The sequence below is a fragment of the Bombyx mandarina genome, chromosome 10 (assembly GCF_030267445.1).
Source record: "Bombyx mandarina strain Sakado chromosome 10, ASM3026744v2".
NCBI lineage: Eukaryota > Metazoa > Arthropoda > Insecta > Lepidoptera > Bombycidae > Bombyx > Bombyx mandarina.
The window spans coordinates 2,186,031-2,211,275 of NC_143217.1; the positions used below are offsets into that span (position 1 = coordinate 2,186,031).

Consider the following 25,245-nt stretch of genomic DNA (forward strand, 5'->3'; position numbering starts at 1 on the left):
TCCTTAACGACCACCCACTTTGGTAAGCCAGAAAATGATGAAAGATACGGATGCTTCTATTAAAACAAGCAGTTGTATGGCTCGAGGTAGCCTGGGCTGCATAGGCATATCTTGTGTTAAAAGCCGAGAAGATTTTTTTAGAAGATGTGTCCATTTTCCCTTAAGTATTCTTAGGCAGCGGCTTGGCTCTGCCCCTGGCATTGCTGAAGTCCATGGGCGTCGGTAACCACTACCATCAGGTGAGCCATATGCTCGTCTGCCTACAAGGGCACTAAAAAAACATATAATCACAGTTTGGAACATTGGGAAAGTTCATTTGTTATGCAATGGAAAAGAGCCCTTAGTAGTAGACGGAGCTATATTCACTATATAGTGTATAGACGGAGTTATATTCACTACTCCTGCCCATAGACTAGTCTGCCTTTATTAATAAAGTATCCTAATCGTTTAGCACTAATGTGGTGAATGCTTGCGTTATAAGGGGTATATACAGTGTGTTCTTTTTATATACTTTTCTCTCCTGCCTCTCTGTTATTTTTACTTATTTATTATGAGTTCCTCATTATTACCATTCTCATTATGTTATTGTCATATTGATCCACCAATGCGGAAATTTCATGTAGCGTGTTATTAAATGATTGTGCATGTTCTCAAAAGTAGAAGTCATTTTTAATCAAGAGTGTTTCTTATAGCTTATTCAACCAACCCCATAACGCACTTATTCTAGCAGCACAGCAAAAGATCCATAGACAAGCAAATTAATATATAAACAGGCAAATGCTGTAGTTAATTAAGGTATTGTTTTTTTTTAAAAATACGAATCACAATACAAAAAGGGAAATAAATACTATAGTGAAACAAAAGAGGTGTTAATGATCATGGTCCTATTGTTATAGTTGCGCGAAGACTAATATTAAATGTTCTTCTACAGGATAAAGATGCGTAAGGCCGGTGCGTACGTGTTCCTGGATGTACCGTCTCTAGGAATGAGCCTGCAGTGGGATCGAGGGTTACGGGTTTACGTCAAGATCGACACTATGTGGCAGGGACGAGTAAGTAGTGCTTAATAAAGCTTTTCCTTTGCATAACATCGCGTGTGATTAATATTGTTTTTTTTTCCAGGTGAAAGGTTTGTGTGGTAACTACAACGGAGACATGCGAGATGACTTCCAGACTCCGTCGGGAGGCGGCATGTCGGAGTCCTCTGCTCTAATATTCGCTGACTCGTGGAAACTGAAGCCGACCTGCCCTAAGCCTCAACCTGTTATTGTGAGTCTCTTGAAGTCTGCAACTAATTAATATATTTTAAGCTTTTAATTACGCAGCTTTCCGATATTGTCTGTTTCTTTTTTGTGTAAAACCCATTGATCTTATTTATTCCAAAACAAGGAACTTGTTCAATTTCTGAAAGTCAAAGTGTCAGCAAGCGTCGTCTGCCATGACGCTATTTCTCCTTTAAATCCAGCCGCCAAGAGTAACGCATCGATTTTATATTTCTTTTACATTAAGAATTTAATTTGTTGCTCTTGGCGAATGGAAAACTCAACATCGACTGGAAAACGCAACACCGGCTGGAAAACGCAAAAAACTGAATGCAATCCTAAGATTGTTTCCAGTTTCGGTTGATTTATATTTCTTTACTTTTACTTAATGAGATGAAAAGTATCTAAAATTTTATAGTAAATTCCATAAGAATAACAACTCTGCAGATAGAAGATTTTGAAATTGTCACATATACATATAGTACGAGGGCGGCACTGAAAATTTCGGGAATTAACGAAGTGAATTTATTCTTTATTTTAGGGAACGCAATTTATTCTTTATTTTAGGGAAAGTATAGAAATCATTAGGGCTTAGGTCGGGGCTGTACGGCGGATGGTCTAATAATTCTATGTTTTCTTGCTCTAAAAACTCTTTTGTTCTGTGCGCGGTGTGAGAACTCGTATTGTCGTGATGGAGGATGATGCGGCGTTTGCAGTTCTCTTTACGGAGGTCAGAAACGACCTGTGGCAAACAAATGCTAGCATACCATTCTGCATTAACCGTTCTTTGTCCCCCAAGAGGAATAGTCGTAACATGGCCGGTTTTGGAGACAAACGTGGCCACCATTTTTTTGCAACACTCCGTGAACGAACAATTTTTGTTGGCTTTAACTCATTTTCGAACACCCAAACTCGTGACTGGTTTTTTGTTTCGGGTTCGTACGCGTATATCCAGGATTCGTCACCTGATACAATGTTGTATACAGCATTTGAGGATCCTGCGTGGAATCTTTCGAGAGTTCTGACGCACCAAGTAACGCGAGCCGCTTTTTGCTCTTCACAGAGCGAATGCGGTATCCATCGGGAAAACAACTTTTTTACACCTAATTGTTCATGCAAGATTATTTGTATTTGACTCATGCCAATGTCTAAAGTTGCCTGAATTTCGCGGTATGTCACATGTCGATCTTCCTCAATCAGCTTACGCACAGCATCAACGTTTTCTTGGGTGACTGCAGTTTTTGGACGACCTTGACTGAGATCATCACTGAGCTTGACACGTCCACGTTGAAACTCAGCAAATCAGCGATAAATTGTGGTTTTGGATGGGGCTTCATCACCAAAGGCAGAAATCATCCGGTCAACACACTGTTTTTGTGTTAAACCACTTCGAAAGTCATAATAGATCATCGCTCTTGAATTTTCTCGAGTCAATTCCATTTTCTCAACGACTAAACAAGTTTGACAAAACCTCGTGACAAGACCGAGAATCTTTTTTTAAATAAATAAATGGTATTCGATTTTTAAAACCAAGGAGTTTTCAATTAAAAAGATTTTAATATGACAGGAACAGTGGAAATATTCCATTCCCGATACTTTTAGTGCAGCCTAGTATTATATACTACATCTTATTAATACGTGACATCAAATCTGGGCACATAAATGAAAAACTATCACTGCAAGATGCTAATCGAGGAATGCGCTGTCATTACTGTTTAGGACTAAATAAAAAAGGAAAAGCGTAAATGTTTTTCGGGTTTCATAAAAAAATCTCTTGATTGTTACCATGCCTGCATGGCGTTTAGTTCGCCTTTGTATAATATTTTTGTGCAATCAAGAATTTTCATTCATTCATTCTGTTAATAAAACTCCAATAATACAACTCTCTTTATAATAATTAATACTTTATAAATTTGGAAATTAACATAACATTCTTATGAGCGGTCAAAACGTCCGTTGTTGATCGAGTCTGTCGGCGAGCCGCGATCAGATGATGCGTTCCCCTGCGTCTCCCACCGCTGTTGTCCACGCGTTCGATGCATGAACAATTCATTCATTGTTTTAGGACCATTGCAAGCAACGTCCGGAGCGCAAGGAGTGGGCGCAGAGCGTGTGCGGCGCGCTGAAGCGGTACCCGTTCAGCCTGTGCGCGGGGGAGGTGGGCGCGGGCGCGTACGTGGCGCGGTGCGAGCGCGACGCGTGCGCGTGCGACGCGGGCGCCGACTGCGAGTGTGCGTGCGCCGCGCTCGCCGCCTACGCACACGCATGTGCGCACCGCGGCGTCACCTTCAACTGGAGAACTAACGACTTGTGCCGTGAGTCTTCATCTCCTCATCATCTTCATTTGCTTCTCCTAAAATGTGATATCGTAACTATAATATAATACATATATGCATTAGCTCACATTTTTTGACATAGATCTGTTTTAATGATCATATAGTAGAGCCTAGTGTGTTTGGTTCTTCTTATCTCCATCTCGTGGGTTTTCTTTTGCACATTTTATCATTGAGTTCAATAATTTATAAGCTTATTAAAACAAAATTTACTAGGTTTGGATAAATGTCTAAAATGTCTGCAGAAAATTTTATAATTAACCAAATGATTATGTTAACAGCAATGCAATGCGACGAAGAGTGCTCGAATTACGACTCGTGCGTGTCGGCGTGTCCCGTCGAGACGTGTGACAACATACTGTACTACGCCGAGACGAAGGCTCGCTGCGAGCAGGACACGTGCGTGGAAGGTATAACCTCCTTTATGTTATATCAAAAATTATTCTAGACTTTTGCGGTTATCTACATTATCAACATTATTATATAATGGGTTCTCACCTTTTTTTTTATTCCTACCTATGCCTATAGCCTTGAGAGGCTATATCAGCTTCGCCCTAACATGTAGGTGAGCTCACGGGCCTCAAACCGGAGTGTTGCTAACACTCTCAATGGGCACTGTTCTCACCACAATTTCCCCATGCTTCATAAAATTGCAAGCTTTAAAATATCGGGAACTCCTAATTCAAAATCTAAAAATAATCTTTGACTTACAGCGGAAAAAATGGATCTAAAATATCCTAAACATTGTTGTCATTTCCGTTTTAGTGTCTCCGTAGGCAGCGGCTTGGCTCTGCCCCTGACATTGCTGAAGTCCATGGGCGACGGTAACCACTCACCATCAGGTGGGCCGTATGCTCGTCTGCCTACAAGGGCAATAAAAAAATCGTTTATTTTTGTTTTCTAAAACCATATAAAAAAATTTTAGGTTGCAAGCCCAAAAAGTCTTGCCCGGAAGGCTCGGTCTACAAGAATGACTCCACCACGGAATGCGTGCCCCGCGCCAAGTGCAAGCCGGTCTGCATGACCCTCGACGGCGGCAGGGAGGTGCTCGAAGGAGAGATCATCGAGGAGGACGCCTGCCACACTTGCCGATGCTCCAAGAAACACAAAGTGTGCACGGGACAGCCTTGCTCTACTGAAGCGGTGAGTTTGGGATTTCTAACCAACAAAGGGTAGAGTACAGTAGTGAGAACTGGTTAAAATCTAATGTAGGAAAGCTCGAGATATAACCTATACTAATATATAAATCTACAGTGGTTTTTACGGATGTTCCGTTATAACTACTGAACCATGCATCCGATTGACTTGAAAACTGGTATCCATGTAGAAAAAACATGTACTTAATGGGTAGGCTAATATTTATATGGGTGTTGGACTCCCTACACCAGTAGCGGGGGCCTTAATGATGAGAATCTTCGTGGGGTTGAGAAATAATAATGTTAATTTTAAATACCTAGCGAAGCGGACAGGTACAGCTAGTATTATAATAAAGATAAATAACTATTTGTTCATTCTGGCAAACAAATGGAATCATAGTTCTTTGATAATCAAAATCATACAATGACCTTTGTATGTGTGTGTGTGTGTGTTTTATATATGTGAATTTAGTAATAACTTTATGTTTATTTAGGTGTGGATTTGTAGTTTTATGTTTTTGAGGTCACCGCTATATATCACCAAATATCTATTAATGGTTATTTTTAATCAAGAAGTTTTCATACTGAGTTATGTCATAATTTCGCCGCTTCAATCTAGATATTTTTGAGCCGAAACCAAATGGGTGGTGTATTCCTTTATGAATACTCATAGAACTCATAGACTCATAGAACAATTGATAGTCCCAATCTTTTGATTCTGATAAACACAACTCTCCCTAATTATTTGATGAATTTGCCAAGAATAAACAAATTGAATTATTTTTAGTAAGAGATTATATTTATATTTTTACCTTCAGGTTCAAATTCATTGGAACTATAAAAATGTCCATCTCAGTCGCCTGAGTGGTTGGATCACGATATTTCAATATTTGTGCGATAAAATTTTGGTTTTTAAGTTGTCTTAATATGTATAAAGTAATCTGGATGGAACTATTTTCCAACTAAATAAAATAAGATATAGTCAAATCACATGAACTATTATGCAAATAGTTTTTCATTAATTTTGCGTAGGTAATTAACACTGTATTATTTGTGTGTGTGTGTGTGTTATTTTTGTCACTAAAATGGAACGAGCTTCGAGTCACCGGAGCCCATTGACATCAACAACGTCAACCAACAATGTCACTACCCATTTTGAGACATGAATATCAGTTTTAACAGTACAACAGTTATCCAACCTTCAATGTATAAATAAGCAGACTGGTGGTACCTTGCAGACTCAAACGAAGCCCTACGTTACTGGAACTGGTACGTTACTTGTGGCTTATTGGTGGTAGGACATCTTGTAAGTCCGCACGGGTAGATACCACCGCCCCGCCTATTTCTGCCGTGAAGTAATGCGTTTCGGTTTGAAGGGGTGGGGCAGCTGTTGTAACTATACTGAGACCTTAGAACTTACATCTCAAGGTGGTTGGCGTATTTACTTTGTAAATGTCTATGGGCTCCAGTAACCACTTAACACCAGATGGGCTGTGAGCTCGTCCACCCATCTAAGCAATAAAAAAATTGTAGGAATACGAAGCTATTCTTCAGATTGGATGTCTTGTATGCCAAGAAAATGACAGATAGTAAAACTCCAACAGCCTCGAATCCAAGCGACCTCATCGTCGACCGAGCCGGCTACAGAGAGGCCTCACGACGAGCCGCTGAAGTGTGTGACTGGCTGGACGCCCTGGATCAACCGGGGACCCGCCGAGATCGGCCCCGACGGACAGTCCGTCGAGAGCGAGCCGCTACCCAAACCTAATGAGCTGGTAACTTTGTATAAGCCGTCAGCTTTTTTAACATCGTCTACCATAGATTTGTAATTTTAATTCTCCACTTAACACCTCTTTTCAAAGAGCTACTTGTATGTTATGCAATCTATCATAAGCCGTTAATTATTAATTTAAGTTGGTCGTCCCAAATAGATCCTCGTAGTATCTGTCTATCTCATCTAGTCTGAGCTGTGTAGTTTATATTGTTTGTAGTATATATTGCAATTTAATTTCCGTAATGAACGATTTTGTATTTGTATTCGATATCTTTATTAATGTATAAGTTGTCACGTATCTGTTCTTGACCGTAATGTTTTTAGACTGGGTCAGGACTTAAAAACCTCAATCACTTCTCTGAATCCTGATTTCAAATAGAAAGTATGGAAATTTTTGCAGCAAATCGGTAAGCCAATGTGCAAACCCGAAATGATGAAGAAGATTGAGTGCCGCACCGTCAATGATCACAAGACTCCGAAAGAGACCGGACTGAACGTAGAGTGCAGCTTGGAGAACGGACTCGTGTGTGAGGAGCCAGAGAAAACCTGTCCCGACTTCGAGATCAAGGTCTACTGCGAATGTGAAGGTCGGTTTACTTATGTTGTCATCAAATAAATAATACTGTTTATGTTAGAATGTAAAAGCAAACAAAATTTTCATTCAGGGTTCTCGGGGTGAATTTGCGCAGTTATTCTAAGTTTTTTTTTTTATTATTATTTGAAATCGGTAAGAGCGATTGAACGGTTGTAGAGCCGCAAGTGTGCGTGGAGTCGGTTCGTCCCAGCGAGCCGCACCCAACGGACTGCAGCAAGTTCTACGAGTGTGGCCCCGCCGGGCCCGTGCTGAAGAACTGTGGGCCCGGCACGTGGTACAACCCTCAGTCCATGGTCTGCGACTGGCCCGCCGCTGTGGCCGCTGTCCGGCCGGACTGCGCCTTCACCACCCAAAGTTAGTCGCATTAGACGAAACCCTAACGGGCATTACGCTCTCCTCCAAAGTCCTTCAGAGAATCGGTGAAGTATTAATCATCTGAGCAGAGATATGTCACAAGGGAGGTGGCGGTGTTACATAGTGACGCCCATAGATTGCGCTAACCTCATAGACCATAAGGCAGAACGTCAGCTCAATCATCCACCTACGCAATAAATGCACATTCATCTTCATTGGACCTTAGTTGGTACCACAGTTACATGAACATTTATTCACGGGTATACACAATTAGCCGCCTGCTGGCAAGGTATCTGTTTTTTTTATTGACTTTCATGATAATTTTAGACCCTTCGCTGGAAACCATACTTTCTCTTAATCTTCAGTAGCAGTGTTAACTTAGTAGCCGCCGAACGAGATTTAATCTCAAATTCTCACTATATTCAAAATCAAGATGTTTAGAAAATTACTCTGATCGATCTAGTACTGTGGATAGTCATGGTGCATAGATAATCGACTAAATACGACATTTTACCACATGAAATATTGAGCCATCGAATTTTTTTTATCCACAGAACCCCAGGACACCAGTCCCCCAGTGACTGTCACCAGCGAAGCTTCTTCAGAACCAGGCACGTATCACAAATACCACGTATTATAAAAGTAATTGGACATATTTCAGACCAGGAATACATTGTCGCACATTGCACAGCCCATTGGAATTTATATTCGGGTTTTTGCTATAATAAAGCTTTTACTATTATTTTAAATACGATTAAATCGCGGTCATTAGATTGACTTGATTAGATTTCAGAACTCAAATCGAAGCTACGTAGAAAATGCATTTAGATTTTGAAATAAAAGAGCACGGCGTGCTTTTCGGAATCTGGTGGGATCTTTCCAAAAAATACGCACAAACTAAATTCAATTTGGTAAATATGTAATGATCTACAATATCCTCAGTGAGCACCACATTAGCGACAACCACATCCCGGTGCCCCCCCGGGGAGGTCTACCAGGCCTGCGCCTACAAGTGTGACCGCCTCTGTGACCACTTCAAGAAGACTCTCATTGCGAAGGGCAGATGCATAAGCGAGGTGGGCAGGACTTTCTTAATCTGGTTTATGTTTATTTTAATCGTTTTATCTGTATCTGTACTAGTGATCCCCCGGTAGTCGAAAGTCGACTATAAGTAATTGAAATTAAAAGTTGGTACACTATTATGATTCTATTGTATTGAGACTATAATATTACACTTCTTCACAAATTTCGCTAAGACCATGTACACTTTACATGTTTATAATGAATACGGACCCTAATGGTAACATTATGTCTAAAATAAAACGGAAATTTATAATATAATGATGCCTAATAGATCGATTGGCATCAACATTTTATCCTCATTAAAACCAAATTCCTCAGTGATACGTATACCTTAGGGTTAGATAGAAAATCAAGTCAAGCATTCAGCATGAAGGCTTTTATAAATAACCTTAGATTATAAAGTTATGAAGAACATTGAACATACACAGACGTGCGTGGACGGATGTGTGAATGAGTCCGTGGCCAGCAATGGGTGCGAGGGCTCCTCGCGCTGGCGAGACGAGCGAACCTGCGTCCCCGTCAAGGACTGCACGTGCTACAACGACGGGCAAATCGTCAAGGTGAGTCGCGCTCCCAGCCCAAGACCCAATGGCGTAACGATCTCGTAATGGGGCGCTATACCTTTTTAGCGTCCTAACCCCCCCCCCCCCCCTTCCCTTTTTATTTACGAATTAACATTTACAATATTACACTTTCAGTTGACTTGGGACTTCTACTGTTTGATATCGAATGACGAATGTGTTTTACTTCAGTTTAATCAACTCCCAATTTGTTGGATGCGACATCCAATTAAATATAAAACCTAAAAACATAACAAAAAACGATTTTAAGGATACTTATAAATAGGAAATCTGTGTTAGCTCACCGCCAGTTGGCCACGTCCCCAGAAGGCTGGCAGCATTTATTACATTATATTACACTAAATTACATTAAGATATATTTTCCAGAAATCAATTATAATAAAAATAAAATTTATCCAGCAAGTATTTTGTTATGCGGACCATTTGATGACCCTTTATGAGTAGTGCCCGGGGCATGATGCCCCCACTTGCCCCTCCTTGCTACGCCACTGCCCCGATCGCTGCGTTTCTACATCTCCATGTCTAGCTGTCAGCTGCGACATTACTCTGTAAAGCTACACGACAAAAATGTAAAAGAAAACACCATCAAGAAGCCAAAAAAATAACCCTATTTTATTTCTTACCTACTAAGTCAATGCTTTAGATTATGCTCTTGATAGTATTGATGAGATGGGTCGTATCTTTGAAAACTATAAATTATACTAATACAAGAATGAGCACTGGAAAGTTTTTAAATCATTAATTAACTCACAGATCTTCGTCCTCACCGTATATCTTAACTAAACCTCCTCTGACGCCCACATTGGACGAGCTACTCGATACGTTTATAAAAGTTATTACATTAGCCATCATAAATACCGGGTTGGTGGATAGATAAACTTCGATTCAGTGAAATCGAGACTCAAGTTTCAATATGGCCGGTACCATACACGCTGTGGGGTTAAAGACCACGCTAGCCGTGACTTGACACAAAATTGTTCTACTACGCTAATTTATAAAATAATGAATCAATATTAAAGGATGGTACAGATGATAATGCTTTGTATTATTCAATCGCAGCCAGGAGGAGTGACGGAGTCCGGCTGCATCAAGTGTCAGTGTTTGGACAACAACCTGTACTGCGACTCTAAGGACTGTGTCTCGTTGAACATCCCTCACCAAGGGTCCACCCACCTGCCGTACATCGTGCGGCCGGTCAGCACCACGACCACCAGCACGACCACCACTACAACCACCACCACAACCACCACCACGACCACCACCACTCCTGCACCGACTGAGACGACCACCGAGACCACGGTGCCGCTTATAATCAAATCAACCGTGTCTCCGCCCCCAGAATGTTCGCCGGATAAGTAATTATATTATTTTTTAATAATAAAATAGGACATGTAATATTTCAAGTTGCTTGTATTTTTTTAGTTGTCTACTAATATTTTTTAATGCACATATCCAGCTATTGACAGTGTCGATACTTCGCTGACAGGGTGTCAATATATACGCACAGCGTATTATTATGTACAATAGACTTCGCTGACTTCACTCACTACACGCAACGACACTGACTGCTTATGATACACCAAATGCTAAATACACAATGCCATAGACTATACTAACGCCAAGTGCTTGGTGCGCTATGTACTAAATGTTTTTATTTTGTTATTGCATAGATGGGTGATCGAGCTCACAGCCCATAGACATCCATAACGTAAATGCCGCGACCCACTTTGAGATATCAGTTCTAAGGTCTCAAGTATAGTTACAACGGCTGCCCTACCCTTCAAACCGAAACGCACTATTGCTTCACGGCAGCAATACGCAAGGTGGTGGTACCTACCCGAACGGACTCACCACCTGCCACCAGTGAACAAATGAACAATTAAAAGCAATTGGTGGTAGGACCTCTTGTGAGTCCGCGCGGGTAGGTACCACCGCCCTGCCTATTTCTGCCGTGAAGCAGTAATGCGTTTCGGTTTGAAGGGTGGGGCAGCCATTGTAACTATACTGAGATCTTAGAACTTATATCTCAAGGTGGGTGGCGCATTTACGTTGTAGATGTCCATGGGCTCCAGTAACCACTTAACACCAGGTGGGCTGTCAGCTCGTCCACCCATCTAAGCAATAAATAAAAAAAAAAGCAATTGAAAGACATCATTAACGTTTCCTATTGTCCGTAGCTACATAGACTTGGTAATGGGAGACGAGCCTCTTCCCGACACAGCGTTCACCGCCAGTTCAGAGTTCAGTGAGATCTTCGCTCCGCACAACGCTAGACTAAATCGAGGACCAACGAATTCTGGAGGTAAGCTTTGTCTATACTAATATATAAATGCACAGTGGTTTTTACGGATGTTCCGTTATAACTACTGAACCATGCAACCGATCGACTTGAAATTTGGTATCCATGTAGAAAATACATGTACTCAATGGATAGGCTAATATTTATATGAGTGTTGGACTCCCTACACCAGTTACGGGGGCATTAATGATGAGAACCTTTGTGGGGGTGAGAAATAGTAATGTTAATTTTGAATGCCCAGCGAAGCGGACGGGTATAGCTAGTCGTTAATAAATTTAATTAGTAGTTAAAGTTGAAATCATTCTATTTTCGGAGGTGAAAGTGTGAAAAGCTTTTGTATGAACTCTTTCAACGTAGATGCGTCTTCAGTTAAGTTCCGAGTGTGTGCGTCTTGAACTTTGGTCACATCACTTTCTACCAAATAAAGCGCACCTAACTCGTATCTTTAACTGCAGTTTTTACTGGTGGTAGGACGTCTTGTGAGTCCGCACGGGTAGGTGCCACCACCCCGCCTATTTCAGCTGTGAAGCAGTAATGCGTTCCGGTTTGAAGGGCGGGGCAGTCGTTGTAACTATATTGAGACCTTAGTACTATATCTCAAGGTGTGTAGTGCGCTTACATTGTAGATGTCCATGGGCTGCAGTAATCATTTAGCACCAGGTGGACAGTGAGCTCGTCCACACATCTAAGCAATAAATAAATAAAAATCGTGTCGGCTTTGCGTGGCCCATTCGAGGTCGGTTAAGATCACCCATTCATTCGTTATACCCTGTACAAACAATTAATTATTATTATTTTTCAATAAATCTTTTGACAGCCGGCAGTTGGAATCCTAAAGTGAACAACGACAAGCAGTACATACAAGTGGAGCTTCCTCGTCGGGAGCCGATCTATGGAGTCGTCTTGCAGGGCAGTCCCATCTTCGACCAGTACGTCACCAGCTACGAGATCATGTACGGAGATGACGGCAACACCTTCTCGACTGTTGACGGACCTGATGGCAAACCTAAGGTAACGCAGACTACTATCACAGGTTCAGATCCCAGTGACCTTCGAAGTCCGCTGGCACTTAGGGAAAGATACTTCAATTTGTTGACTTTCAGTTAATGTGTTTGGTATTCTATAGATGTGCATTTCTATTCGCCCATGATTATCATAATATGTATTAAGACTTACTTTGAACTATACTGAGACCTTAGAACTCATATCTCAAGGTCGATGGCGGCATTTAAGTTGTAGATGTCTATGAGCTCCGGTAACCACTCAGGTAACTCACAGGTAGTAGCACTAGATGGGCTGTGAGCTAGTCCACCCACATATGCAATAAAAAGAAAAAGAAAAGATCTTTGAGTAGATTTACCTTGTTATTAACAGCGTCTGAGCTTTCAAATAATTGTTTTTGTCACTTCTGAATCAAAGGTAATTTTGGATGTTTCAAAAGGTGATTTATTTTGTGATTCTAGACATTCCGTGGCCCGATTGACAACACTCATCCAGTAAAGCAGATGATAAGTCCTCCCATCGAGGCCAAGGTGGTCCGCATCAGACCCCTGACGTGGCACGATGAGATCTCCCTCAGGCTGGAGATCATCGGATGCGCGGAGCCCCTCACCACAGAAACTTCGGAGCCTACTCCCACCTCTGTGAGTGTACCTAACCATCTCACAAGTGTATAATCTATGCATCTCACACAGAAACAAGTTTTTTTTTCTTCATAAAAATAAAAACAAAACCTTATATTTTTTACTTTCGCCATTCTAAAATATGTAACTTTAGTTTGTAGTATCTGTGGCCACCGAGAAAGAAGATTTTATGTGACGAAATTTTAAGAATTTCATAACCTACCTACCTAGTCTAATATTAGAAAACATATCTGTTGATATCTTATGTTTCTCAGTACACAGACTGCATGTCTCTTCGTTTCAAGTTTAAAGATCTCGCGTAGGTACGCGTAATACTTGTTAAAAGCCAATTTTAATAAAACTCTTAAATTGTTTATTACTTTAAATTAGAAAAAAAAAACTTTTTCTTTAAAACAATAAGTCTAATTTATTTATATTGTGACAATTATAATTAGACGTGAAATGTAAATTCCGTGAGAATAATTTAGCCCGCTGCTACCACGGTCAACGAAGTCGAACGAAGGTTCTTGTTGTGAAATAAACACGTGCATAAAAATATTACAGTTTAACCAAATTTTTTGGAATTTTTAAGAAATTTTTAAGAAAACAGTTTTTAGAAATATTGTGTTCTTTTTTTTATAATAATAATAAATATAATATAATAATAAAACGGTTTCTATGGTACTTGTCTTACAACTACAATCTGGTTAGGAAGTTACCCAGCTATGAAGATAGACTTTGCCACTTTAATTTAGACTCTCTTCTAAACCGGAGAAAACTAATGGGGGTATATTTCTGTACAAATTAATTCATGGAATAACCGACACACCTAACCTATTAACCCAGATAAAAATATCAGCACGTAAGTACCTACCAAGAACGAAGAAATATAAACCGTTTATAAGAAAGCCCGCTCGTTCGAATTTAGGTGCTTACTCTCCCTTAAACAGAATCCTTTGGGACTACAATAATGTCCACGGTAGCGCGGTCTCCGTCAATGTTCCTTCGGAGTTGTCCGATTGCGCTGAACTTATTTTAAGTGAAATAGATGTTTTTTCTGATTGTCTCACTACTTTCAGGAAAAATCTGTCGCGGATCATCTCCCAATTAAATTAATCTTAAGCAATGAATGAAATGTATTCAAATCTTAGCTGTATATTTTTTTTATTTTTGATGTTAATGCACTGTCGATTGCACCTATAATTGAGGTGACATCTGCCATGAACTTTTGTCAATTTGTCAATGTTTTGTATTGATGATCACTTTGTTGGTGCGACTTAATAAATAAATAAATCATATGATATAGGTAACCTAGTTTAACCAAAACATGTGCTCAAGTGTGACTGTTACGACTACTACTAAACCAATATTGAACGAGATATTATTTAAACTAGTAAATTTCATTATTAGATTTTAATTAGAAAACTAGAATTTTGCGAAGAAGCTACGGAGTGCTGGAGAAACTCCAAACAAATAACATGGTTATTTAATAAATATATTCTGTTTACGATGTAAACAGCCGCAAAAGCTTGAAACGATTAATAACACGTTTATATACGTCATTCGCCTGTGAAATGAAATATAATTGTTATTTAGTTCACTTAAGCATTTTTTTTTTGTCTTTACGAGGCCATCTTGTGATCCGTCTATTGATAAGTACATAACGTGAACTTTTATTTTAATAAATTTGGCGAATTTACTGATGGCAGGGCGTATTATAAGCACGCAGGGGTAGGTACAATAGTACCTGCCTATAGATTAGGTAGTAGGAAGTAGGTAGAATAATAATTCTGCCTTATTTTGCGCAAATTAATCATGCGTTTTGGGTTTATAAGTCAGATAGCCGTGATTTGGTGTAGTTAAGATTTCCTTTCAAGAGGAGGCGCTGTATAGTTGCTCACAAAGAGCACTACTAAGCGCTCAGCAGACTCTTTGATGCTCTTCAAAGTAAGTTTGTAAATAACTCTTAAAGGCACGCAGCGGCTTGTCTGCCCTCCGTTCTTCCATTTATCTATCTATATATATAAAAATGAATTGTTGTTCGTTTGTCTCGCTAAAACTCGAGAACGGCTGGACCGGTTTGGCTAATTTTGGTCTTGAATTATTTGTGGAAGTCCAGAGAAGGTTTAAAAGGTAGATAAATATGAAAATGCTTGGAATTAAATAAAAATAACTATTTTGTTTTTCCTTTGATGTGTCCCCCGTCGGACGGATTCCTTTGTTTATTTTATGTTTGTTTTATACAAAAGTTTAGATCTTTTATTTATCGATAGAGGCACTACGAAGTCTGCCGGGTCAGCTAATTGTTGATTAAATATCGTTCGTTTTGGCCATTACTACGTGACACAGGAATGTATATTGCACAGGAATCACCACTACAATGTACGGAGCCGCTTGGGTTGATCGGTGAGTTGCCGCTAGAGAACATTCAGGTCAGCTCCAATAGCGAGGAGAAGGACTACCTTTCCATCAACGGAAACCGAGGCTGGAAGCCGCTGTACAACACGCCGGGATGGGTCATGGTGAGCTTACGCATTTTTTTTATATTTTTTTAAGGGATATTATGATCTGGTAACTAACCTTTAAGTCATGTCTTATTTTAATTTACATATTATATTCATATTCTTATGAAAAATATTAATATGGAGTGAAATGAAATGAAATGAAGATGATTAATTTGAGACATTAATTAACTGGGATGAAATATAATCTCAGTAAAATGGTGGTCATTTACTGAGATTTTTTCAGTGGATTTTTTGGAGGAACCCGAAAAGTTACGTCCAGCAGCTTTGTTTCACTTTCCCACATTTGTGCACTTTCACAGATATGAAACAGTTAATAAACCACCGTTATTACACATTTAAACCTTCAGGTTTCTTCAGAAACACTAAATAGACAAAATAAAACAAATCACATAACTTCACTCCTCGCGTTCCCGGCAAAAAGTCTAAGCTTACGCATCCTTTATTATATTGCCAGTTGTAAAAATGGAAAACTTTGTGCAAGGAAATGTTTGTTTTAGTAAAGGTGATATATCTATATTTGACACTGGAAAAAAATTAGCATAATTGAAATTTTTTGGTCGATTAATTTACCACTACATTGGCTTGCTGTCCGCAGTCAATATTTTTGAAAGGCAATTTTATATTTGAGATTTTATATTGTTTCCATTGCCCATTGCACAGTTATAGCTTAGGTCCAGTAAATATGGTTAAAATTGCAAATATCGATACATTATACAATTAAGTTGCCAACATCAGTTTTCTGCTAAAATAATAATCGGGTTTGGCATTATTTATCAAAAAAATGTTTATTCATCTGTGAGATAGATTCAAGTTGGAGATAAATATTGGCCTAACCAGTTATGAAAAACAATCCTTTTCTATTGAGGCCCCTAAATATTTTAAGCAATCCGACAAATTCTTTGCTATTCAATCTAAATCACACACACACACCATGTAAATTCGAATGACTATTACCAAATAAAATATTTTTGGTTATTTTTTTTTGAGTCTGTATTTTAAAGTTACAGGCACTAATCACATTTCCTTTCGCCAGTTCGACTTCACAGGGCCCCGTAACATCACCGGTATCCTCACCAAAGGCGGAAACGACGGATGGGTCACCTCCTACAAAGTCCTTTACACCTCAGACTTCGAAACTTTCAACCCAGTCATCGACAAAGACGGCAAAGAGAAAATATTCCCGGCAAATTTCGATGGAATCGTATCGGTGACGAATGAGTTCCGCCCGCCCATACGTGCGAGATACTTGAAGGTACTCCCGCAGAAATGGAACAAAAACATCGAATTGAGAATCGAACCCATTGGATGCTTTGAGCCATATCGTGAGTTTTATTTTATAGATTAATTTAATAATTCAGTTTTATAAATAGGTATAGGGGGAAGAGGTCGACTGAAGAAGACATGGATGGAATGTGTGAATGACGATATGAGAGTGAGAGAGGAGTGATTGTTGAGATGACCGCTGATAGAAGAGAATGGAAGAGAAAAAATAGCTGTGCCGACCCCACCTAGTGGGATAAGGTGAAGAAAAAGAAGAAGAGAGTTTTATAAATAGGCCGACGAACTCACACTATATAATGCGATGTCTGAAGTCACAAAAACATAAGGATATTAACATTGATAAATTCACAAAACTTTCAATTTGTTTTCTTGCATTTTAATCAAACATTTTTAATACTCTTCTACATGAAAAGCCGGCCTACACCGGGCCCCCGAAAGTTTTTGTTATATCTTAATAATTCTTCTCCCTACGTCGATAATTCTCAATGCTGAGGGTCGTGGCCTCCTTTCATATCTTTCTCCTATCTATAGTCTGTATACTAAATGAGGCGTTCTTTGAAGAATACACACGGTGGGGTCCTGCGTACTTCCACGGATCTTAATAAGAGACTAACCTAATTTCATTCGTAATACTTGAACGTACAGCTGAAATCCTACGATCGCTGCCAGAAGAGGAAGAAGGAAGGGAAGAACCCCAAGTCGTTAGAAAAGAATACGGGATGTCACAGGAGGGTGAAATGCCGAATTGTCACATCTGTCCCGGAGTGGAGGCGAAGGAGTGCACGTGCTCATACCCGGAATACTTTGACGGGGAGAACTGTGTGCCGAGGGCCGAGTGTCCTTGTGTCGAATCATTTATGACGTGAGTTGAATTTTATTTATAGCAGAAACTGCAGTCGATATTCGCTTTCACTGTATTTTTATGTGTATGTGTGTAGAACTTTTTTTCTAGGCGAACCGATGTTTACGATTATTTTTATTTATTTTTATTGCTTAGATGGGTGGACGAGCTCACAGCCCACCTGGTGTTAAGCGGTTACTGGAGCCCATAGACATCTACAACGTAAATGCGCCACCCACCTTGAGATATAAGTTCTAAGGTCTCAAGTATAGTTACAACGGCTGCCCCGCTCTTCAAACCGAAACGCATCACTGCTTCACGGCAGAAATAGACAGGGTGGCGGTACCTACCAGCGCGGACTCACAAGAGGTCCCTACCACCGGTAATTACGCAAATTATAATCTTGCGAGTTTGATTTTTATTACACGAGGTTATTCCTTCAACGTGGAAGTCAATCGTGAACATTTGCTGAGTACGTATTTCATTAGAAAAATTGGTACCCGCCTGAGATTCGAACACCGGTGCATTGCTAGATACGAATGCACCGGACGTCTTATCCTTTAGGTCACGACGAGTAAACAAGATTTATTTTTTTGAAGGCCGGTATAGAAAACTTTTCAATAGTTCAATTAAAACATTTTCAAGGTCTGTCCACGAATTTTTAAGATATTATCTTTAATTATGCCTATTTATTTACTTCGACTACATTAATAAATAAATAAAAAAAAGCCTTTTGTTTCTTGCATTTTAAAAAAGTGATATTACAAAAATTATAAAAATTGTTGATAATACATTAATAATAATAGATACTAATTATGATAGAATTCTTAATATATTGTGTATAATATTAGTCGTATCAACATAAAAGATATAAAAAAGGTTATATTAATTTAGCATGCAGGCATGCAAGAACCCCTCTTATGTGAGGGTGAAGGCCTCCTCCAGACTTTTCCATTTGTCTTTATTTTTGGCAATTGTCTTCCAGTTTTTACCAGCGATTTTTATTATATCGTTGTCCCAACGAGTTACCGGTCTTCCTTTCCTTCTAATACCTGCAGGCCCCCGCCATAGCGTGAGTCTACAGGTCCAGCGGTCATCGCTCATCCTGGCTACATGGCCTGCCCAGCGCCACTTTAACTTTTGTGAGAAATCTAGTGCATCTATAACTTTAGTCTTTTCCCGTATGACATTATGTGGGATTTTTTGTATTTTTCTCACATTCGTAATGCTTCTCTCCATACTTCGTTGACAAGACCTGATGTTGTTCTTTACGCGTAGCGTGTATTTCCACGTTTGGCAGCCGTAGGTAATAGCCATTAGTTTCTTTTTTAAGTTAATAGGCATCGTTCACTTTAGTATGTCTTTTAGACTCCAGAATTTTTTCCATGCGCCTGAAATCCTTCGTTCAACTTCTAATTCATTGTTTTGTTTTCCAAAGGAAATTTGTTTGCCTAAGTATATGTAGCTATCTACTTATTCTAATGGTTTTTCGTCGAGATATATGGGATGTTTTATACTGTTCGACATAATTTTTGTTTTATCTAAATTCATTTCCAAACCCACTTCATAGCTCATAGTTTTTAGCGAGTGTATCATTGATTCCATCTCTTTAGCACTTTCAGATAATAGAATAATATCGTCCGCAAATCTTAGACGGTTGATGAAATTGCCGTTAATATTCAGCCCTTTTCTTTCCCAATTTAGTTTGCTGAAGACCATCTCCAGTACCGCTATGAAAATTTTCGGAGATAGTGGGTCGCCTTGCCTCACACCTCGCCTTATGGGTATCGGTGGTCCTGTCGTCTCAAGTTTGACTCTACTTGTGCAGTTGTTGTACAAATACTTTATTATTTCTATATATTTGTGTTCAACGCGTTGTGAGATTAGGGCGGTCCATATAGAAGAGTGTCGGATTGTGTCGAAGGCTTTCCGATAATCGATAAACACAACATAGAGTGGTTTCTGATATTCATTATATTTTTCGACAATTTGTTCGATTGCGTGGATATGGTCTATTGTAGAATATCCACGTCTGAAACCAGCTTGCTCTATTGGTTGGTGTTCCTCTATTCTCTTACTAATCCTCTTTTCGATCATTGATGAAAAAAGTTTGTAGATTGCGGGTAACAGACTGATAGGACGATAATTGCCTATATCAGTGGGATCGCCCTTTTTGTAGAGTAGAATCATGTTCGACTCTGACCATTGAAAAGGTGTGGTGCCTGAATCTAATATAGAGTTAAAGAGCTGTGTCAGAGGATGTGCCAGATATTTAGAACCTATTTTTATTGCCTCGTTAGTGATTCCATCGGGCCCTTTTTTTTTTTTTTTTTTTTTTTTTCGGGTAGAGGGCCGAACCTCCTACGAGGTCCCCGCGCAAAAGGGGCGCGCGGGGTATGTGAGACTCAACGATCTGCATGGTGTTGTGAGCAGACCGCGGGCCCAAGGATTTTAGAGCCCACCCACTAAACGACTCCCCTGCACTCTTACACCCGACGTCCGATCCCCTCCGAGGTCAGAACCCGGATGAGGTAGGGGGGCTACCGCGGTCAACACTACAACCAGACAGCGCGGCTCACCCCAAGGACGCCCAGCCGACGGAGCCTTCGAGGCGAATCGAAGGCTCTGAAACGTCGGCCGTCTCGGTACGGCAGCCCGTCGGGCCGCCCAGACGGTGCCGCTGGTGTCCCGGAATACCCCGCTGGACCAGAACCAGCCTGCCGGGTCGGGACGCGATACACCGTCGACCGGTCGCTCTATTCACTCCACGGCAGCGCGCTAGAGTGCTGGTAGCGCGCCGCGCGGCCTCACCCCCTCAGGTCGCCCCTTGACCTTCACCGGGGGGAGGCCGCCACCTACAGGGGCCGGGACGTACGGGCGTATTCCCGCCTCCGGCCCCCGGCTCGACGGCGACGGATCGGTGCGGAAAGGGAAGAGCTCTCCCTCTCTCGCTCCGCCGCCTCCTTCTGCGAGATGGTGGACTCGCAGAAGTCGAGCATCGCCTTCCAGGACGCGTCGCTGCCGAGCATCGTAGCCACGACGCGCGGCAGCGAGAGGTCCTCTCCTATGACCGCGACGAGGGCGGCGCGCTGCTCGTCGAATCCAGAGCAACGCGCCAGCGTGTGTTCCGCTGTGTCTTCCTCGTCGCGGTCCGCGCAGTGGTGGCACTGCGCCGTCGGTTCCCTTCCGGCTATCTTGTGCAAGTACCGGCCGAAACAACCATGGCCGGTAAGCATCTGCGTTAGCCGGAAGGTGAGGCATCCGCGGTCGCGGCCCACCCAGTCCGCGAGAACCGGGCGGACCGCCTCGACGGTTCGGAGGCCGGCCGACGGGTCCGCCAAGCGGCGAGACCACGCCTCCAGCACGGACCGCCGAGAGTGGAGCCTCCGCGCTCGAACTACACCTTCGCCGGGGCGCCCTTCCCCCCTAGAGCGGAGGTCGCTACGCCACCTGTAATCGGCAGCGAGCGCCTCCGCCTCCAGGTCCCAGGGTGGCGCCCCGGCGAGCAAGCACGCCGCCTCGAAGGAGACGGTGCGGTATCCTCGGATCGCCCTGACCGCGATCGCACGCTGCGGACGTCGCAGAGCCGCGACGTTCTTGCGGGTCAGGGCGCGGCACCATACGGGAGCCCCGTATAGTGCCATCGACCGCACCACCCCCATGTAGAGGCGGCGCGCCACCTGATCGGGACCCCCGACGTTTGGAAGCAGCCGGCTCAGAGAGCCGGCCGTCGCCATCAGTCGAGGGCCCAACTTCTCAAAGTGAGCGCGGAAGTTCCACCGACTATCCAGTTCGAGGCCGAGGTACCGAAGACCGGTCACCCCAACCCCGACGCGGACGCCTCCGATCACGAGGTGGGCACCCACAGGCGGCGCTCGTCCCGGCCCGTGAAAAAGCAGGGCCTGGGTTTTATCGAGCGCCACCTCGAGCCCCAACCGTCGGATCCTAGTGACGACGTGTGCCACGCCTGCGCACGCCAGACGGGCAGACTCCCGGTAGTCCCTCCCCGGAGCCACGACCAACGTGTCGTCGGCGTAACATATTACGCTCAGCCCGGGGAGGGGACCCCGAATGACGCCCCGCAGGACCCAGTCGTAGCCGATGTTCCACAGCAGGGGGCCCAGGACAGACCCCTGCGGAACACCGCGCTCGACGGGGAAGCGGTACATCGTCCCACCGTGTCCGATGCACTGGATCGACCTGCCCTCGAGGTAGGAGCCGATCAGTCGGCGGAGGTATGCGGGGACGCCGTGATACTCCAGCGCCCCCGCGATCACCGACCAGGGCAGGGTGTTGAAGGCGTTCCTTACATCTAAGGATAGCGCCATCGCCACCCCGCCCCGGGATACGGCTTCGTCGGAGAGGGCCCGCACGCGCAGAATTGCGTCGATAGTCGAGCGGCCCTCTCTGAAGCCGTATTGCTCCGCCGAAAGATCGGGACCCGTCTCGGTCAGGTGCCGGACGATGCGGGCGGCGACGATTCTCTCGAGCATCTTGCCCGCTTCGTCCAGCAACACGATGGGGCGATAGCCCGCGGGTGAGTCCGCGGGGCGCCCGTCCTTCCGCAGAAGGACCAGTCTGCCCGTCTTCCATTTCGACGGGAACCGTCCCGACTCGAGGCACGCTTCGAAAAGCCCCCCGAGCCGGTCCCCTAGGGCCTCGAAGGCCAAGCTCCAGACCCGGCCGTGAACGCCGTCAGGGCCGGGGGCCGTGTCCTTCGCTCTCATTTTGGACACGGCCGCATGGATCTCCGCCCCCGTGATAGGGGGAGGGGGCTCCTCGGCAGCGGGAACGCTGGGGCGACGTGGAGGTGTGCCCCACGTGGCGTCCATCTGGGGGGGCTCAAAGTCCCCCCCCGCTGCCGGCGGGAAAAGCGCGGAAACTATCTCCCGCAGCTGCCGAGGCTGGAGCCGCTCGGTCACCGGGAGCGCCCACGGCTGCAGTTTCCTGCGAACCATCTTGTATGGGCGCCCCCAGGGATCTTCGTCGAGCGACTCCAGGAGAGTCTTCATGCTCTGCTTCTTGGCCTCGCCGATGGCCAGCTGCAGCGCCGTCTGCTTTTGACGACAGTCAGCGTGCAGCTGGGCCGCCGTCTCCGCGAACGCAGCGTCGCGACGACGGCGGCGGCGGTGGCGTGTGCTCCGGCGGCGCGCCCTCACGCACTCCTCACGGAGTCTCGCGATCTCGGGCGACCACCAGAACGCACCCCCACGTGGTGCTCGGGGGCCGACCCGGGGCATGGCGGCATCACAAATGTTTGCCATGGTGCCCCGGAACCAGTCGACCTCCGCATCCAAGTCCGCGAGCCGCGCGGGTTTTGGCGCCCACGCAGCAACAGCGGCCGCCTCCATCAGCAACTCCTTGTTCATCCGTTTCAAGGCCCACCTGGGGAACGAACGGGGCGCACCTTGCGGGAGCTCCTCCTCGCCGCGGGCGCCCGCGGCTGACGACGACGACAAGGAGGAGGCGGAGAGCTCGAATCGGACGTATCTGTGGTCCGAGAGCGTCTCCGCCCCCTCGAGTACGCGCCAGCCGCGGGTTCGGCATGCGACGGACGGGGACGCGAACGTCACGTCCACATGAGACTGCCCGTTCCACCGCACGCAAGTCGCAACCGAACCTCTGTTTATGAGAAAGAGGCTGGTCGCGATCGCCCACTCCGAAAGGGCCTCGCCTCGCGCATCCGTGCGGGGGGAACCCCAAGCCGTGCACTTGGCATTGAAGTCCCCCGCGACGATGACAGGGCGGGACCCGAGGCGGTGTAAAAGCGCCTCGAGCCCGCCCAGAAACCGTTCGAATTCGGCGAGGCTCCTGTTCGGAGAAAAGTACGCCCCGATCACGACGGTCCCGTCGATCCTAGCCGCAACGTACCCGGGTCCCCTGGCCACCATATCCAAGGGGGGTAACGCCGCGGACTGTCGTAATATAATGGCCACGGAGCCGTCGACGTCCCCGATCCAGCAGTCCTGGTCAGTGGGGACGAAATACGGCTCCGCGGCGATAGCAACATCGATTGACCACTCCGCCATGGTGTGGACGAGGAGATCCTGTGCCCTGGCGGAGTGGTTCAAATTACATTGGAGGAAGCGATGGACGCAACCCATTACGGGGCTACGTCCATCGCTCCCTCGTCTGTCCCGCCCTGCGGCTCTTCTGGTGCCGCGGCGGGAACTGACTCACCGGCTGCCCTTTTTGCAGCCGGCTTCTTTTTCTTTCCGCCCCTCCTCGTTTTTGTAGAGGAGGGGGCGGACTTGCACGCCGGGCCCCCGGCCCGGTGGTCGGCCTTCCTTTTAGCCGCGTCGCACAAGACACAGTGCGGCGCGGCTGCGGTGCAGGAGGCTGCCTTGTGCCCCGGTTGGCCGCAGCGGAAGCACAGGTCGCTGCGGTCCACTGTCGAGGGGCACTTGGCGAGGCCGTGGCCGGTGCCGAAGCACCGAAGACAACGCCACGGCCTGCTCTCCTGCAGTTGCACGTGGGCCACTACCCAGCCCACGCGCAGCCATCCTGGGCTGTCCGAAGGCCGACCCTGTGGAGGGGTGGCCAGGAGGTTCGCCGTTGCTACCGGGCAACGCGCCCACGTCGTCCGGGTTCCGGAGTACGTCGCCCGGAGCTCCCCGACTTTGACGTCGGCGAGGGCGCAGTTGCCCTGCGACGCGATGGCCGCGGCGACCTCCTCTTTCGTGGCGCACTCGTCGAGGCCCGTAATCTTCACCTCCGCCATCTTTACGGGCCGCGCGATGCGCACCACCTCGGGGTCCGGCAAGATTTCCCGCAGACGGACCGCCAGTTTTTCTGCCGCGGCGCTGGAATTCGCGCCGGGGCATTCTACCAGGCGGGCCCCGTTGGCCGTCTGCCGAACCTTAAGGCCACCCTCCACGCCGAGGGCGTCCACATTTACGCCGCCGCGCGCCTGAGTCATCACGTCGTGGTACGTGATGCCCCGTTCTTTGGCGGCCGGCAGCAGCTCCACGACTACTGCAGCCGACCGCGGGGCGCGCGGCCTCCTTCGTCCAGTTCGGCCCCTAGGCTCCGCTCGACCCTCTTGACGGGGAGCGGCGGCCGTAGGGGCGGGCTTGGGGCGCGGCACGACAGGCGCCGCAACCTTTTTGGGCCCGCGCCGCACCACCGTCGTCCAGGCCTCGTCCATGTTGGCCGGGGCTGGGGGCAGTGGGCGGGGCTGGGGGGTCGGTGCCGGTTTGGCGGCGTTGGTCCGCCCCTTCTTTTTGTTTCGGCTCCTGCCAGGCCCCGCCTTCGCAGGCTTGGACGGGGCAGGAGCGGACACCGGTTTTGATGCAGGGGCCGTGGGTGCCGGCGCCCCTACAGCCGCGGGTTTAGGTGCAGCCGCAGCGGGAGCTCGCGCGGGTGTAGCCTTCTTCTTCCCGCTGTATGCTTTTACAGCGGGCTGCACACTCCTGCGGGGTGCCGGCACAGGCGTACTTCCGTTAGCCTCGTGAGCGAGGGGCGGTCTCGCGCGCTCCACTTTGGAGCTGCGCGCCTCCTGTATGAGGAGCTGCCGCCTCAACTCGTCCACCTCACTGAGGCCTTCCGCTTCGGGCGGA

The 25,245-nt window shown here is 45.4% G+C and overlaps 1 protein-coding gene and 1 long non-coding RNA gene across 2 annotated transcripts in view; one reads left to right on the forward strand and one right to left on the reverse strand.

The window, feature by feature from the left end:
• The window catches only part of Hml (hemolectin), a 101,821-nt gene that overhangs the window by 33,451 nt on the left and 43,125 nt on the right, over positions 1-25,245 (forward strand). The window contains 18 exon segments of the mRNA XM_089730134.1: positions 932-1,052; positions 1,123-1,269; positions 3,328-3,577; positions 3,877-4,005; positions 4,521-4,738; positions 6,336-6,506; positions 6,906-7,092; positions 7,257-7,454; positions 8,009-8,065; positions 8,412-8,530; positions 8,966-9,097; positions 10,178-10,473; positions 11,296-11,420; positions 12,235-12,428; positions 12,881-13,060; positions 15,406-15,561; positions 16,598-16,886; positions 17,491-17,707. Of these exon segments, the coding sequence (XP_089586260.1) occupies positions 932-1,052; positions 1,123-1,269; positions 3,328-3,577; positions 3,877-4,005; positions 4,521-4,738; positions 6,336-6,506; positions 6,906-7,092; positions 7,257-7,454; positions 8,009-8,065; positions 8,412-8,530; positions 8,966-9,097; positions 10,178-10,473; positions 11,296-11,420; positions 12,235-12,428; positions 12,881-13,060; positions 15,406-15,561; positions 16,598-16,886; positions 17,491-17,707 (3,186 nt within the window).
• On the reverse strand, positions 3,140-3,954 carry LOC149502124 (uncharacterized). The gene is made up of 2 exons (XR_016323622.1): positions 3,858-3,954; positions 3,140-3,615 (listed from the first exon to the last, which is right to left on the reverse strand). It is a non-coding gene; the product is annotated as an uncharacterized LOC149502124 (long non-coding RNA).